The 16,764-nt window shown below is 39.0% G+C and overlaps 1 protein-coding gene across 1 annotated transcript; it reads left to right on the top strand.

Annotated features, from left to right (window-relative positions):
- Positions 1-3,128: 3,128 nt before the first annotated feature.
- Positions 3,129-13,508, top strand: prep (prolyl endopeptidase). Its single transcript, XM_082506618.1, has 14 exons — positions 3,129-3,369; positions 3,695-3,769; positions 5,103-5,236; positions 5,353-5,483; positions 5,749-5,958; positions 7,539-7,660; positions 7,780-7,885; positions 8,010-8,201; positions 8,323-8,520; positions 8,808-8,911; positions 10,114-10,345; positions 10,740-10,871; positions 10,974-11,130; positions 12,462-13,508. Exons 1-14 carry the CDS (start codon positions 3,232-3,234, stop codon positions 12,754-12,756), a joined length of 2,226 nt encoding a protein of 741 aa, XP_082362744.1. The 5' UTR covers positions 3,129-3,231; the 3' UTR covers positions 12,757-13,508.
- Positions 13,509-16,764: the final 3,256 nt, after the last annotated feature.

Here is a 16,764-nt window from a genome sequence, read left to right on the forward strand (position 1 = left end):
GGCACAGTAGCACGTCTGAACACCATGACAAAGGCATTTAGCATTTCCTATAATTTTTGCACTGGTCGCATCCTTCTTCCATGTGTGCTGTAATTTCCCTTGGCTGGATACTCAATAACATCCTGTTGTCTGAGGATATCTGAGGGGACAGATTTTACTGACCCCACCACCACCGCATCGTCACACACTGTTATCCCAGCCCTGGCTAATGCCAGCCAGCCAGGAAGCTGTCCCCTGTGATCTCTGTGATTAAAAGCATCCTTATTATTGCCTGGGTATTGTTTTGTTGTGTGTGGATCCCTTTGGACTACTATTATTAAATCGAATTACTGGGACTCGACTGTGACACCAAGAATCTTCGGGAAACACTTCATAAAAGGAAAATGCACAGTGACAGCATCTGAGATGAAAAATAAAAAAATGTCACAACTAACTGCACTGACAGATTACATGAAAACTAGTCAGCCTGTCCCATGATAAAAGATTTATAGCATACATAATATTTTGCACAATGTTGATCTTACTTTTACTCTTTAACTTAAACCTATTTCTACTTTTTTAGTCACTTTTGCATATATACATTTGTACACTGTCTCACAGCATAAGGCCCTCACTTTGCGCTTTGTTGCATTTTTACTTATTTTAACTATGCTGTTTATTTATTGTAGACTGTACTATTTTTATTCATTATCCTGCTGCTGTAGCATGATAATTTCCCTTATGGCATCAATACAGTATCAATCTATCTGTAGATGCTGAAGAAAAGCTTAAAGACAGAGCTGAAGAAGAGATCTACTTACTTACATAGCTCTTATAATGACTAAGCGATGTACAGATTTCACAATCCGTACAAAACTTAGATCTGTTTAGCACAGTTCATCTTGGTACATTAAACTGGTTTTTCCAGTCAGGTGCTGATATCAGTGTCATCTCTTCTCCTTAGATGGGCATCATCGGCAGCTTTCTTTATGCTTTACTGATTTGTTCGTTTTCTTTTTGGTTCGCATTTTAGTCAAACCAAAACCAAAAAGAGCTTCACACATGCAATGAAATGCAGTGCATCACAGGAGCCAGCCTGAGTGGAGGTTTTTTGAATGAGATAAATTTGTGGTAACTCTACACGGTGACACAACAGGTGGTCATCCTTCTTAAACCCCTGCGACAGAGACAGGTGCTTCCGACAATGAGGGCTAGAGTGGGGGTGGGTGGGTTGCGTGGATCTCCGGACAGGCTTTGGACAATGGTGGAAATTGGGCATGGGGGGGTAATTCATGCATGGGCAGCTCCTGGCCCATCCCAGCTCTATGTCAAATATACAAGTGCATGAACCCAACTACTCTATGAGCATAAAATAGTCCGCATTGCAAGGTAAACACAAACATGCTCATTCAAACTGTTGAGTGTTTTTTTTTTCTCCTCAGTTTGTCAGGGAAACAGAGGCGTCAGAGGACAATGGCCTGACAATCGGCAAACAGGAAGAGATTCCTTTCACACAGAAGGGTATTCCTGAGTCCAGCTTAAAAAGGGAAGAGGGCTGGAGGTGAGAGGGGCTGTGGGGGTGGGTGAGCGCAGCGACAGCACTTTGACCTCAAAACACCACCACAAACATTTCCGACCTAAAAAAAAAATCCATCTAAAGAGATCATATCTATCCGCCCAGGAACAATGCAACAACCCGAACACAGCAATGACACAACCTGAAATATATCCCGCTCGCAACTATATTTTCTCAACAGAGGAAAAGACAACACAGGTGAAACACTTCTTGCTTTTCCATCACCTGCACTTAGCTTCTCTCATTCTTTACTTTCATTGTAAATTCACCCATGAAAAGATCTCACTGATTAAGAATCTTTTACAGTTTGAACTTTTCAAAGCATTCCACCCGGTTTGACCATGTGACAGCCGGGAAATGCTTCAAGCCAAGTCTAAAAGTAAAAACACTTTCCAATCTCCCTGCAGACATCTGCACATCTGATCGCCAGCGGTATCCCAACAATGTGTTTCCTTTTTGATGCAAACGCAACTACATAATTAAAGCTGTCACAAGCCTCTTATCTGCATACCTCACGAATGACATGAAGTCAAAATGTTGCGTCACAGATAAATAAACTTATATAAAACAAGCTAGATCACTGCTGGAAATACATTTAATTCCATTTAAAAATACACATAATAAGCCAAATAAAACTAAAGCCCATCAGTTCTCTAAGAAACACACTGTATCTTATAATTAATCACTTAGTTCCGCTCATTTCCTCAAGCTATGAGCTGCCTCGGTGAGCCTTATCCTGCGCTATCAGTCATTGTGTAAGAGTAGGTGCCAGAGATAATAATGGTCAAATCAGCGCTGATTGATTAAGCAAGAAGTGGAAGGAAGGGAGGGGACGATGATGACCAGGAAGCAAAAAGAGGGAAGAGTTGACCGTCCTCTTGTGCTGTCAGATAGATAAGGCTAGTGATGGAGATTCCCAGTGGACTCAGATAACCTTTACCAATAATGTCACTATTTAACAAAGCTGCTCCGTTTAGAGTGGACTGCTAACCTATCAAAAAAGAAAAGAAAAAATAAGATAAACACTGTTTACAGGTCTATACATATTGTGTATTCATTTCTAAATTGAAATGACTTCTACTGGAATTCCAGCTTTATCAAGCTGTATTAGTCTATTTTTGCAAGTAGACTGAATAAAAACTACAAAGGTCAATAGCAAACACAGAATTCGAAACTGTAGATGCTGATAAGCATCTGACATTGTTTTGAATTCCTTTTAAATTTACTGTAGCAGTTTTTTCAAGAAGTGTTTCAAAGCTTAGCTTAGACCTTGCCATTAAACACTTTATGCTTGCATGAATCCCTGATTTAGCTACAGTTAGGTACAGACTATTTAAACTATTGCATTTCATTTCTTTGTCAGTTATGTTGCTTCTTTAAAGAAGTGTGTAGGCCTACAGGGGAAAGTACTGAACCACGTAATCTCCATTTTATTTTTTTTATTGCACGTAATAGACTACATAAATGATTTCACATTAAAACCTTTTAATTGAGGTTATTAAATTTATCTTAAGTGGTTGGTTAAATCAGGTTCCAAGAATCGTCTTCTCGCTATTGGCCAACAGAGGGCGCTGTAAAACATTGGTTGACAGTCAGTGAATTCTCATGAAAGCGCTTGTTGGCTGTGTACAAGCAGCGGTATCTTTTCCACACAAAAGCTTCTGCGGTTTAAGTTTATGTTTTACAGGGCCGCGAGAGTCATTTCAAAAGCACCTTTCCAATCTCTGCGGCAGCTTTTTTGGTTACGAAATTCCCGAAAACTGACGTCCAAAATGTCCTTTCAGTATCCCCAGGCTTACCGCGACGAGTCAGTTGTAAGTAAATGTGGGTTGCTAACTAGCCTAGCGTGCTAATAAGCCGGGATGCTTAATCATCACGCGCTTTCATTCATTGAAAAGAGCGTTCGCTTTGTTAGCATGCTAGTTAGCTTAGCCATCACTGGTAAACCGAGATTGGCTATGTTGACAAAAATGCATGCATTTCAGAGATAGCCATAACTTAACTACAAGTCCAATTTTAGCCTTTCAAGATGCTACGTGATTAACTTTACTAAACACTCTGGGTTTATAACCCCGATTGCTCAACTCTGTTTTGCTTAGCTACTTCACCTTTTAATCATTCCTCTGTGGCTGGTCTCAGGTGGATGACTATCATGGCTGCAAAGTGCCTGACCCTTACAGCTGGCTGGAGGACCCTGACAGTGAAAAGACACAGGTAAACTCCCCGTTACCACTCAAATCACCAGCGAATTCTGTATTTTTTTACTGCCATATTTAGTTGTTGTGTCGCGTTTTGTAATTAAGAAATGTGGGCATGTGATTTGATAGTTAAGTGTTGGTATTAAAAGTCACGGGCGCATTTAAAGCGTAGCATCTTTTGATTTCTTTCTTTCTTTTTTTGCATATTTGTCATACTTACGTGTTTCAGATGAAGCACCTTTTAATATTAGTATAACCCCAGTACATATAAAATGCTTAGCCTATCAGAGGCATTATAGAACAACAATATTGGATTTTCATTTATATATTTCAGTTCTTCCATATTCATTATGGATTTCTGTGGAGAGACACTTGCTTAAAAAGCATAAACTAAGATTAAAAATTATGTACAATCATGTACGTGTACGTTTTGAGGACACGTTAGCATGCATTGTAATCTGTGCATATCAGACAATTGGTGCACCGGCGTTAAAGGTTTTGTGAGTGAGAGGGATGTTATTCAGTTATGTCCAACTCGTGAAGGTGAACTTAATAAATTGTGCATAAATAATCACTATTTATTCAGGTTTGGATGTACGTGTTTTTAAAATAGTTTTATGTGTGGTCAAATCGATTTGTATGTGGATTGGAACATGCATCTGTGAGTCCTCAAATGTTACACACAAAGTACTGTACACATTTGTAAATCATATTTTTCTCCGTAGGAGTTAGGATGCCGATCGCCTGATCCCTGCTTACCTGTGGCAGTTGTGGAATTGGGGTTAGGGTCAGTTTCGGGGGGGTTTTCGGGTCAGGCGGATATGGCAACTTGGCCTTGCAAGACTACTTTCTAATCCCTTACTCATTACTCATAGTTGTTTTGTTCTATTTTCATGCACAAAGAATCAGTAGTTGTTGGGTCTGTATGTTTTTAGTGTCTCTTGGTATATTTTAAACTTAACCTAAATTAACAGACTCCTTCAGTTCAATAGATCATGAGACATGAGAAATGAAAAATATGCAAATGTTTAACAAAATTATCTTCTCTAATTAGTATGATCTACAAAACCTAGCTTGTTTGGAGGTTTGGATAGCTTTTTTCCCTTGGGAAAAAATAAGATCTTTATTTAAAAACTGTATTTTGTATTTATTCAGGTTATCGTTGATATTAAAGTTTGATCTAAAACATTTAATCATGACAAATATGCCAAAAAAAGAACTCAGGAAGAGGTGGATACTTTTTCCACAGCAAAGATATCTGCTAAATAATTATTTGCTCTTTTGAGCAGTCTGTTGAAATGATAATGGTAAAATGTAAAGCATGGTTGTATTATGCTTTCTTCCATTAGGCCTTTGTCAGTGCCCAGAACAAGCTCACTTTGCCATTTTTAGAGCACTGTGAGGTGCGAGAGCTGTTCAAAGAGCGCATGACTGAGCTGTATGACTATCCCAAGTATAGCTGTCCCTTCAAGAGAGGAAGCAGGTAAAGCTTGCTGCAACTGATTCCATAATAATATTTTTGATGTTGGATTTCAGCTTTAGTGTTAGATGACAGAGTGATTATGTGACATTCCAGTAGCTTTTCTCTTTGTTTTTTAGGTACTTTCACTTTTACAACACGGGCCTCCAGAACCAGAGTGTGATGTATGTGCAAGAGAACCTAGATGCCGAGCCCACAGTCTTCTTAGATCCAAACACATTTTCTGAGGATGGGACAGTTGCTCTGCGAGGTATCAGTCGTGGCTATTATAAAAGCAAAGTACCCATTTTACTGATATGAAAAAATATGTTGCCTGCATTTCTGGATCGTGTGCTCTTTTTAATTTTAGTAATACATTTAGTTCAAAATTGCCTTTCAAGTAATAGTTGCTTCATGTGGTAGTTTTTACTCAGTTTTGAATAAAAATCTCTACAAATGTAGTGTCCTCTCTGATGTCTAAATTTTGTTAAGTTTCCTTGTTAACATTTTATTTATGTTTCTCTGATTTCTTCAAGGCTATGCATTCTCTGAGGATGGAGAGTACTTGGCATATGGCACTAGTGCCAGTGGGTCTGACTGGGTGGAGATCCGCTTTCTGCGCGTTGAGGGCGCCGTGCCTTTAGAGGACCGCCTGGAGCGAGTCAAGTTTAGCTGCATGTCCTGGACCCACGATGGGAAGGGGCTTTTTTACAACTCGTATCCTGACCAGGAGGGCAAAAGTGATGGTAAGACTGTGTTGGACAGGATTCAAACATTCTCAAATACTAAACCTTCATTTGGCTGCAGTAAATTACCTTCAAAATATGAAATACTTGTAAGATAATTGACATTCTTGGAACTCAGTCTGCCTACCTAGCCTCATGGGACAGGGCTCTCTGCCAGGACAGAAGAAAATGGATTAATGGATATCTGCTTAAGGACTCGCTTTTCTGTGCACTGGCCAGTTACCATTTAAAAAAGCTAATGAAAAGCTAAATTGTCATTAGATAATTGCTAGCGGTTTCAAATGTATATATCTCCAAATGCAGTCTACATAGACTGTTAAACTGCATGCAGCAGCAATGTCTGCTCAAACGTGAGTGGAAAATAAAACTTGATCAAAGACAGCATTAATGTATTATTATAATTAAAAAAAAAAACAACAACCTTGAATTAAGAATAAAAAAACAGGAATTACAGACATTTTCATACACAGACCTCCGTTTTCATAGACTGAAATTGCTAACCGACTGACAAGCATTTCAATGGCCAGGTGAGGCCTGTTCCATTGTTATTTCATGACAAATGAGTCAAAGTGCTGATTTTTTTTGTAACATTTGTAACAGCTTTTCACTGTCATCATTAGACTAAAAAACTAAAAACCAAAAATAAAGAGATCCGGGAGCTTTAGACAACAAAGTTGGATGATGACAAAATTATTTTCATGGTTTAGAAAAGTTTGTTTACACTAACACGACAAGAACATGACAAATTGTCAAGGTACAGCAGGAAATGCAGCAGTTTGCACTTTGCTGTAAAGTGAAAACTGCTCATTACAGTCAAGAACAGGAAGACCAGATTAGATGTTACCAGAAATCATCTAAAAGAATCTGCATTGTTCTGGGAAGGAAATAAAAAAACAAACAAATTTGAACTTTTTACCAGATGATGACAAGAGAAAAGTATGGAGAAGCGTGCCACGTTACCAGTCAGACATGACTTATAATGTCAGTGGAAATGGATCACTGGTCTTTATTAATGATGTAAGTGTTGAAAGAAATAGCAGTATGAGTTGTGAAGTGTACAGGTTTATACTCGCTCGGTTTCAGCCAAATGCTACAAAACTCATAGGACAGTGCTTAAACAGTGCAAATGAATATTATCCCAAAGCATACTGCAAAAGCAACCAAAGAGTTACTCAAGGCAAAGAAATTGGATGTTCTTCAGTGGTCAAGTCAGTAAGCTGTTGTCATTCCAATAGAGCAAAGTGCACAAATGCAGAAAGACTCACAAACAAGCACCAAATGAAGGCCTAGCAGAGCATCTCCAGGGAGGTGAACCACAGCATTTGGTGATGTTTGCCGGTTTTAGACAGTCAAAGATTGTAAATGATTTTCATCCATGTAAAGTTACGTTTGTATGTCCAATTACTTTTGAGCCACTGGACAATGTATTTAATGTCATAAGGCGAAATGTTTGTCATTTGTCAATATTTGTTATTTTCTGTTTATTGTTTTGAAACCTTTTGTTATCTAGTATTATAAAATTTGCACCTACTCGTAACACTCTTCGTCTTTTTGTATTCGATTTTGTTTTTTGCTTTCAGGCACTGAGACCTCCACTAACTTGCATCAGAAGTTATACTATCATGTTCTGGGGACTCCACAGTCTGAGGACGTCCTATGTGCAGAGTTTCCTGATCACCCCAAATGGATGAGTGGAGCAGAAGTATGTGTGAAGTTGTTTGTTTGTTTTTTTCCCCTCTAGTGTCATGTCATCAAACTTGGACAGAATGCGTGTTTTAGTTGGCATTCAGGTGCAGTTTAATGATTGCAGATGTACTGTAGGTATCAGAAGATGGGCGCTACGTGCTGCTGTCTATCAGAGAAGGTTGTGATCCTGTCAACAGACTGTGGTATTGTGACCTCAAGACCACTCCTCAGGGTATTACAGGTATTCTGTACTTGTTTCTCTTTATTTCTCAAAGTATTTTGGTACTTTAAGACAAATATTGTTCTTCTTGTAGTCTTACTCGCTTAACAGTTTGATTTTAGAACTGAAATCCTTGTTTGCTCAGGACTTTTGCCATGGGTAAAATTAATCGACAACTTTGACGCCGAGTACGAATACGTGACGAACGAGGGCACATTGTTCACCTTCAAGACCAACTTAGACGCCCCTCGTTACAGACTAATCAACATCGACTTTGCCTCTCCGGAGCAGAGCAGCTGGAAGGAGCTCCTGCCTCAACATGAGAAGGATGTCATTGGTGAGGTTCTGCAACACGTGCATGACCTTTTCCCTATAAAATATGAAGCGTTAGCAGTTTAGCCCTGTCATTAAAGGTACATTTCAATGTCATTCATTCTTTTGCCATGTCTTCCTTGCAGTGTTTGCCACCTGTACATACTCCAGCTATTTGTTCGTGTGCTTCCTCCATGATGTGAAGAATGTGTTGAAAATGTATCGTCTGAGCTCAGGAGAGGAGCTGAGGACCTTCCCTCTTGATGTTGGATCCATAGTAGGGTTCACAGGACGAAAGCGAGACTCTGAAATCTTCTATTATTTCACTTCTTTCCTATCGCCAGGTAATATAATGCAAAAGTTATTATTTTTAATCAAAAAAAGCTATTTTGTTTATCAGATGCCTTGTCTCGCAATTTCTACCTGTGCAAATATTGTTGTTTAAGTGAAATAAGTCAACCTTTATGTTAAGTTTGTATAAATAAGAAACAAGTAATGCAATTTTGTTCTCATTTCTAAGTTCCACGTATTATTTCATTAAGTAAATTTGTACTGTCTTTAAGAATTCACTGATTGTGAAGTGATTTCAAAATAGTAAAGAAAATGAAACTTTTACTTTCTTTTCATCTAGCCATCATTTACCACTGTGACCTAACCAAGGAGCCCCTGCAGCCCCATATCTTCAGAGAGGTCACTGTCAAAGGCTTCAACCCCTCCGACTACCAGACCACACAGGTAACTAGAGCCTAGACTGGGATTACCAGTGTTTAAATAGGTGTGTTTCATTTCTCTTTAAAAATAGGCTGCGGTAAACACATTTATTAAAAGATATCTCAACAGTTAATTATGCATAAATGCCCAACTTTAACCTAGTTTTTAAAGTACTGACCCAGCATTTATCCAAAATGACAGACATAAAACGGTGGTGTACAGGCCAGTTTGTACCCTGACAAACAAAATGAAGGGTTTTATCAATTGTCTGGCTCGAAAACGGCAAACTGAGGGCAAACTATCGGCTTAGGGTTGTTGTAGAAAAGGTGGGCTAAATCAGGTATTGGTAGCATTTATTAACGTAAGCAGCACTCAAACTGAGCTTTCAAAGTAGTTTTTTTAACTAGAACTGTACCCTAATAGTCAAATCATCAGATATTTGTTTCTTAGTTTAATTTTGTGATTTTTAGATGTTGTATGTTTCTAAACATGAGGCTATAAACCAAGTCAGCATGGGTGTGTTCACAGTAGTAACTGTCACATGTCAGTTCACCTTGTTGTGGCAAATAAGCAACTTTTTCTGACTGAAGTATAACGGGAAGGATTGCTCGGCCGTCATAGGAGACATGAGCCCTTTCTCTTTAAATGTAGCCAAAGTAACAGCCATTAATTCTGATTTATTAAAAAAAAAAGATTGATTGCCAGATGGAGTTGGAAGCTGGTCACCTGTGGAGAGAAATGAAAGAGAAAGAAATTTTGCAATTAGTCATAAGATTTGAAGCTTTTATGTTATGATAGATGTTGTCAGTGTCCCTGGGAAATGATATGGGCCAGGAATGGATGACCTGACATAGCTGATTTTATATTTAAGTGGTTCAGATTCCTGAGAAACTTGCAGTAAATTGTCCTTTAGATAGTCTAGCCTTGGCCAGACCATGTTTCAAATTCTTTTTACTTCCTCTGTACATATAGTTTCCCAGAGTTAGATATATTTATATACTTCTGCTGAAAACAGCGGCCTCGAAAATAGCTCTGTAAGTGTAAAATGTTCACGATTCAGACAGGATTTTAAAAGAGCTCCTGTCTTCTCTTGTCTTCTGACTCAGAAACAAGGATAGACTGGTGATGTAAGCTTTACTGTTCTTTACCTTTTCGTAATTCACTTCCCATCTCCTTTTGTTTCCCTGACAATCTTTTATTTTTTTTTCTCTCTCTTGTTGTCTCAGATCTTTTTTCCCTCAAAGGATGGCACTCAGATACCCATGTTCATTGTTCACAAGAAGGGCATCAAAATGGACGGCTCCCATCCAGGTTTTTTATATGGCTACGGGGGCTTTAACATCTCCATCACGCCAAGCTACAGCGTGTCCAGACTCATCTTTGTCAGACATCTGGGAGGAGTTTTAGCTGTCGCCAACATCAGAGGAGGAGGAGAATATGGGGAGACCTGGCACAAAGGTGAGGAGCTTTTGACACGTAATTATAAACATGACTACAGAGCTCAATCGCAAGGGCATGTCCAGTTTGCCCTGTTAGAAAACGCCTGTGTTTGTGTGTGTTTGTAGCACATACAGTAGATTGTGTCTTGTCTTTCAATAATGACATCTTTAGCTAAAAGTTTGAAATGAATATATTTGCATATTGAGAGATTCTGGAGTTTTCTGTGGCTGAGGAGGCATAAATGTTGTTTTTAAGAATTTCTAACCTGACAAGCATAAAAAAACATATCAGACACACATTATTATTCAAAGCAGAATAATTTTAGATCTTTTCAAACGTGCCTGGAGGGAATCTTTTAAATATTACCAGCGCAAAGTCCTCATTTACATACTTTGTATTCTTTTTTTTCCAGCTGGCATGCTGGCAAATAAACAGAACTGCTTCACAGACTTCCAGTGTGCAGCTGAATATCTAATCAAGGAGGGATACACTTCTCCCTCCAAACTGACTATAAATGGAGGCTCTAATGGTGGCCTGCTTGTAGGTATGTATGCTTCCACTAAAGAACAAGATACACTAAAACAATATAATCGCAGCAAATGGATATAGATGATGATGTTTCTGAATCCTTGGTGTCCTGTCTCAGCGGCCTGTGTAAACGAGCGGCCTGAGCTGTTTGGATGTGCAGTAGCTCAGGTGGGCGTCATGGACATGCTGAAGTTCCACAAGTTCACAATCGGGCACGCCTGGACCACGGACTTTGGCTGTTCAGAAGACAAAGAGCAGTTTGAATGGCTGATCAAGTAGGTGCTCTCTGACCACAGTGTAGATTTTAATGTGTATTATATACTGTAGGCTGCATTTACATCAGCTGCCTTTCTTTATACATTTTAATCTGAGCTTCACTGATTACATTGGCTACATGGACATAAAAAAATGTGTTTCCAGTCCCAAGTAGCTATTAGCTGAAAGCCTGGCATATTTCAGCATGGTGTGCAACATGTCCTTTAAAGAATTGAGGAAACTGGACAAGTGGAGGACAAAAGAAAAAATTCCAGGCCTAAAACCCTGTCTGTAGCAGATAAAGTGTCTGAAGGTCATTTCCTTGAGGAATGGGGATTTAAAAAGTCCAGTTGTCAAGAAGCCATTGCTAAGGAAGAGAAACAGGGAGGAGGCTGAGTTATGCCAAATTACACAAAGACTGGATTGAAGATCAGTGGTAACAGGTCTTTATGGTGTGATGAATATATACAGAGGCTGAGATGTAGTGGTTTTGAGCTACATCTCAGCCAGTGGTGTTGGTGATCTTGTCAAATTTTAAGGAATTATGAATTTGGAAAACACTCTCAGATTTTAATCCACCAGGCAATACAGTTTGGAAAGCATGTGATTGACAGCAGCTTCATTTTTTTTTTAGCATTACAATGATCCTCAACACACAGTTAATGCAGTAAAAGCATACACAAATAGAAAAATAAAAATACACCATGAAACACTGTCAGTCATGGATGGGTCTCCCCAGAACCCAGACTTTAGCATTACTGAAGCAGTGTGAGATCATCTTGACAGAGGACAGATCAAAGGGTACCCAACATCCAAAGAAGATCTTTGAAGAATCCCGAGGACTACCAAAACATGACAAGAAATCTTTCCTAAGAGAGTTCAGGCTGTGTTGAGGAATAAAGGTGGTCATACCAAATATCGACTTTCATGCTTATTAGAATTGTACAGTCTCAGCTTTTAGCTTGTATACTGTATTCCCTTGTGTTCGTTTGCCCATTTTAATAAATAACTTAATCTGTGTGGTAATTTTCTTTGCAAAATATAAAGAAATAAGGATTGGCTCAAGACTCTGGCACAGTACTGTATTTTAATGAAATATCTAATTCCAGGAGTTATCCTTGAGTCTTGATTTGAGAACTGAAGCTCACAAAGAAATTCAGAACAAACAAAATTACCCGATTGTTTCGTTTGTGATGTAGGATAGCAGTGTGAATATTTTAAGGTTAAACAAAATACATTTTGTACTCCAACATTATCATTGCTCTGACATTTTTATAGAGGGATTCTGCTGTTTACTTAATATTTAAACGGTTGCAGTCCTAACAAAGATCCCACTGGTCCTCTCTCGCAGATACTCCCCGCTTCATAACATCCGTGTACCAGAAGGCAATGGGGTCCAGTACCCCGCTGTGCTTTTGCTGACAGGCGACCACGATGACCGGGTAGTGCCTCTGCATTCCCTCAAGTACATCGCCACTCTGCAGCACATTGTAGGTCGCAGCCCCAAGCAGACAAATCCCCTTTTCATCCTTGTGGACACAAAGTCAGGCCACGGTGCTGGAAAGCCCACCAGCAAAGTCATTCAGGAGGTGGCTGACACTTACGCCTTCATCGCTCGCTGTCTCAACATCTCTTGGGTCAAATAACCTGCATCTACCTTTTAAAGTGTGTGGGGTTTCTTTTTTTTCTTTTTTTAAATCCTTTGGTCAAACCATATTTAGAATACCGTTAATACCAGAATACCGTTAATACCAGATGTTGACACATTGTTTATAGCACTGCTACCTTCCCCCCCCCCCCCCCTTTTTTTTTTTTTGTGCTGATCTGTTTTTGTCCCTCCCCCTGTGTGAGCAGATTAGATCACAGAGTCATCAGGCTCTGCACAAATATAAGCCAACATGCATCTCTCACACCTAATGTGTTGTTTGTTTTGTGTAGTCACAGGGGGCTCTTTTCAAGGATGATGCAGTAATCAGCCAATCAGCCGTTAAAGTCATGAGGTGAAAATAGCAAAAAGTTCATTTCAAGATTGTTCCTGCTCCCTTTGGGTGCTGCAACGTGATGTGTGTGTATGTAATTTATTTCTGGATTGTGCGCAGAATGGAGTCTGTTTGATGTCAGATGAAATCAGTACATACAAATGTTAGTGACAGTATTACACGGATGATGGTACTGCTGGTGGATGAAATGAAAACAAATGCAAAAAAAAAATCGGTTGTTTCCATGGGAAAGTGTGTGTGTGTGTGTGTGTGTGTGTGTGTGTGTGTAAGTAAATGTCAGTCCTTACATTAATTTCAGACTGATGATTTCTACCTCTTGACTTGTGCTGATTGTTTTCCTTTTCAAAGGGAACAAAACACAATGCCACAAATACAATAAATAACTTTTTCAACAGTGACTCATCGGGATCTTTTATTATTTGTGTATGTTAACAGCTATGCACCTTCATGTAGTAAATAAAATTACACTAGGGTAACAGCTCAGGATAAAAATATGAAATTTGATTGTCCAAATTGAGGAATAATTCTCCGATCCAAAGTGGCAAGTTTGAGTGAAACAAATGAAGGCAGTGAATAAAAAAAATCTTTTATTTGAGATAATCTTGGACAAAGACAGAAATATTTTGCTTTCTATTAAAAAATATAATGAAATAATAAGCTGGGATATGAATCGGTCTGTTGTTCCCTTTCACAGACAAAGAGCAAGTCAGGGCGTCTAGATCTAATCTTGAGTTCATGTGTGGTCTTCCACCAGGGGGCAGTCACGCTGAAAGTGAACAACGGGTATAGCAGCAAGCACAAAATGAGGGTGGTCTCACAGAGGAAGCCATGAGGATTAATAAACGTACATGTTTCATGTTCAAAAGCCTCTCCGATGTCCCACTTTTGGTTTTCATAAGCATAATCAGTCACACCTGAAACTTTTATAATCATCTCAAATACTCCAGTCTGTGACCGCGCCTTTAATGAACAATACATTACAAAATAGCAAGAAGTTGAGCTTCATGATGACTCTTTCATCATTTATGGGTTATATTTTTATTTTTTAAATGTTTAAATGCATATGAGTTAGTATGAAAACATGCACAAATTTCCAAATTTCTTTTATCTAAATTCAAACTGGTGTGCACCATTACATTACATTTTTCACAACATTCAAATAAACTGATATCAAATTAGAAAAACGTCTATTAGAAGTGAAGTTAAAAAAAAAATTAAATTCAAATGCTTTGCAAAAATGTCAATTTCAGATAAACATAAATTAGATAAACATAATCTGAAGACAGAAAAAATGACAGTTTATATGTTTCATTTCTATTATTTAAAACACCCAATAAACATTAAAGATGGACATGAAAATACTCATGGTTTCAGATTCAGATCATTTTGAACGTGCTCAGTGTTCCAGCAAAACCAAATTACTCGTCATGTTATGAAACTAAAACAGTCGTGAAATCTGACGCCAAGAAGATTCAATTTTTCTTTTAAGTTTTGAGAATGTTTTCTGACACAACACTGACTCGCTTTACTTAAAACCAAATTATACTGCCTGTCTTAATACTTTAACATCTGTTCCAGCTCCCCAACAACTTTGGGTGACAAAGATCGGCTAGTGCCTCTGCATTTCTATTTAACCTATTTAACTTTAGGTTAAATAACTGGAAGAATGAACAGCTACATTGACTGAATAACAACCAGAGCCAGATATAGGCCATGCGCAATAGAATCAAACGAGCTAGTTGACCAAACTTATCAAAAATGTTAAAAATAAATAAATCCCAGTCGTTACAAATAACTTTGTCAGCACTCAATGCCTCATCTAAGGTTTGCCACCCCCGCTTTTAATCACCTCCCAGCCAATTTAGATTGAATGCGCACGCGTCCACATACACCCGCGTGGGAAATCAGAGGATACTGGACCACCAGATGGCGCATAAAACCCCGTGAAATCCTGCTGCCTGCCTACATGTAGACTGGTGTGTCAGTGAACTGATCCTAGTGGTAAACTTCACAAAAGAAAAAAACACCCTCACTGTTTCACTTGTCTGTGCTGAAGCTGGCGGGTCATCACACACAAAGAAAGTGGTTTATAGGATTAGCCCATGCATGACCTACATTATAATATTATGTTAAAACATCCTATTATAAGTTGGCTTTAGGTGGAAATAACCATCACATGTGGCAATAATCTTATCAACTTATGTCTAATGAAAGCGGTGAAAAAGATCCTCATTTCTGATTGGCTGACACATTCGAAGACATTATAACGCGCCCGATGAACACACACCTGTGGTTATAAGCATTAACGCTTATAATCACATGTAATAATTTAATAGTTGCGAATGTAGCTTTTTGTATCTATCTATCTATCTATCTATCTATCTATCTATCTATCTATCTATCTATCTATCTATCTATCTATCTATCTATCTATCTATCATTTTGTCTCTCTCTCAGTGTGAGGTACATTAATAACAGTGAAGTTGACTGCCTTTATCAAACCGATGGATGGCGCTATTTATTCAATCCCACCCCCCACTTCTCAGTTACCAGTCGCTGATCTGGAACCAGCCAAGCTGCGCTATTCAACAAGGATATGAAGCTGAAAGAGTCAACAGCAGACATCAGATCAGTGAGGAAAGTTTGGGGTGCCTGAAGGAGAGGATACATTATAGTAGGCTAATAAAAATTTTGGGGTTTCTTCTGTGTGATCGCTTCACGGGTGATTGAGTGAATATTTATGGTAATCTTGTAAGGAAAATTAATTTGAGCTTACTGAGTGGTGGGTAGGTCTTTTAAACGGGCTGGGTGGGGGATGTTAAGTATGGATCTTCATCAACAAGAGAAAGAGAGGGAGAGAGGTGGGGATGGTTGCGAGCATGTTGGGGGGAGGTCATAGATGCCGCATGGTTAGAAGAGCAGTGATAAAGCTCAGAAGATCTCGCATACCAACGACGCATCTGCATCTTTTCTACTGGAAGACTTGTTTATGGGGAAACCCCACATTTGCAGCTAAAATGCTAGCACTAATTCAATTTTTAGACCTGGTTTGTGGAGGGTAGATATGAGATTGAGCCGTCAGTGCCTTTGAGCTTGAGCAACCGTTTGTGAGAAGTTGGGAAATGAAGTGAGAGAGAGAGAGAGAAATCACCTTTGGAGCAGTTCAGAGGATGTTTTTTTTCCGGATCTGTGCCACAGCCTCAAAGGAATCTGTTGGTTCAGTTTAAAACAAATCAGTCTGTCTCTCACGCTGCTGCAGCTTATGTTACAGAGTCACTATAAAATATTCATCCATGGAAAATCTCTTTGATTCCAGACGGTCACTTGGCTTCATGCGCCATGCAGGTTAAAGTCAGTTGAAACATGTAACTCAAACTAGAGCGTCGGGAGACCTGATGTCCAGCAGGCTGATCTCTACTTCACCCTACATTTGCTCTATCAAAGGAACACCGGGAGAAACGCTTGGTCTGCCTGTGCCATCTCATTCATTCACGGCGAGAGAGGGAGAGAAAAAAGGGAGCATGTCCACTTCCTCCTCTACCTCTTTTACAGGTGAGTGCGCTGAATTTTACCAACATTTTGCCCTATTTCCTCCAGCTTAAATCCACCCTCCTCAAGAAAAGCCTTGATTGAGACTGGCTCACCTATATGCTG

The sequence above is a fragment of the Aulonocara stuartgranti genome, assembly GCF_965226115.1.
Source record: "Aulonocara stuartgranti genome assembly, chromosome: 15".
In the NCBI taxonomy this organism is placed as follows: Eukaryota; Metazoa; Chordata; class Actinopteri; order Cichliformes; family Cichlidae; genus Aulonocara; species Aulonocara stuartgranti.

Bases quoted from the DNA above. Each gene is read 5' to 3' on its own strand.
- prep (XM_082506618.1), top strand. From the start codon at position 3,232: ATGTTTTACAGGGCCGCGAGAGTCATTTCAAAAGCACCTTTCCAATCT. The intron at 8,521-8,807 runs GTAATATAATGC...CTTTTCATCTAG, and splicing joins CACTTCTTTCCTATCGCCAG to CCATCATTTACCACTGTGAC. The intron at 11,131-12,461 runs GTAGGTGCTCTC...CCTCTCTCGCAG, and splicing joins CAGTTTGAATGGCTGATCAA to ATACTCCCCGCTTCATAACA.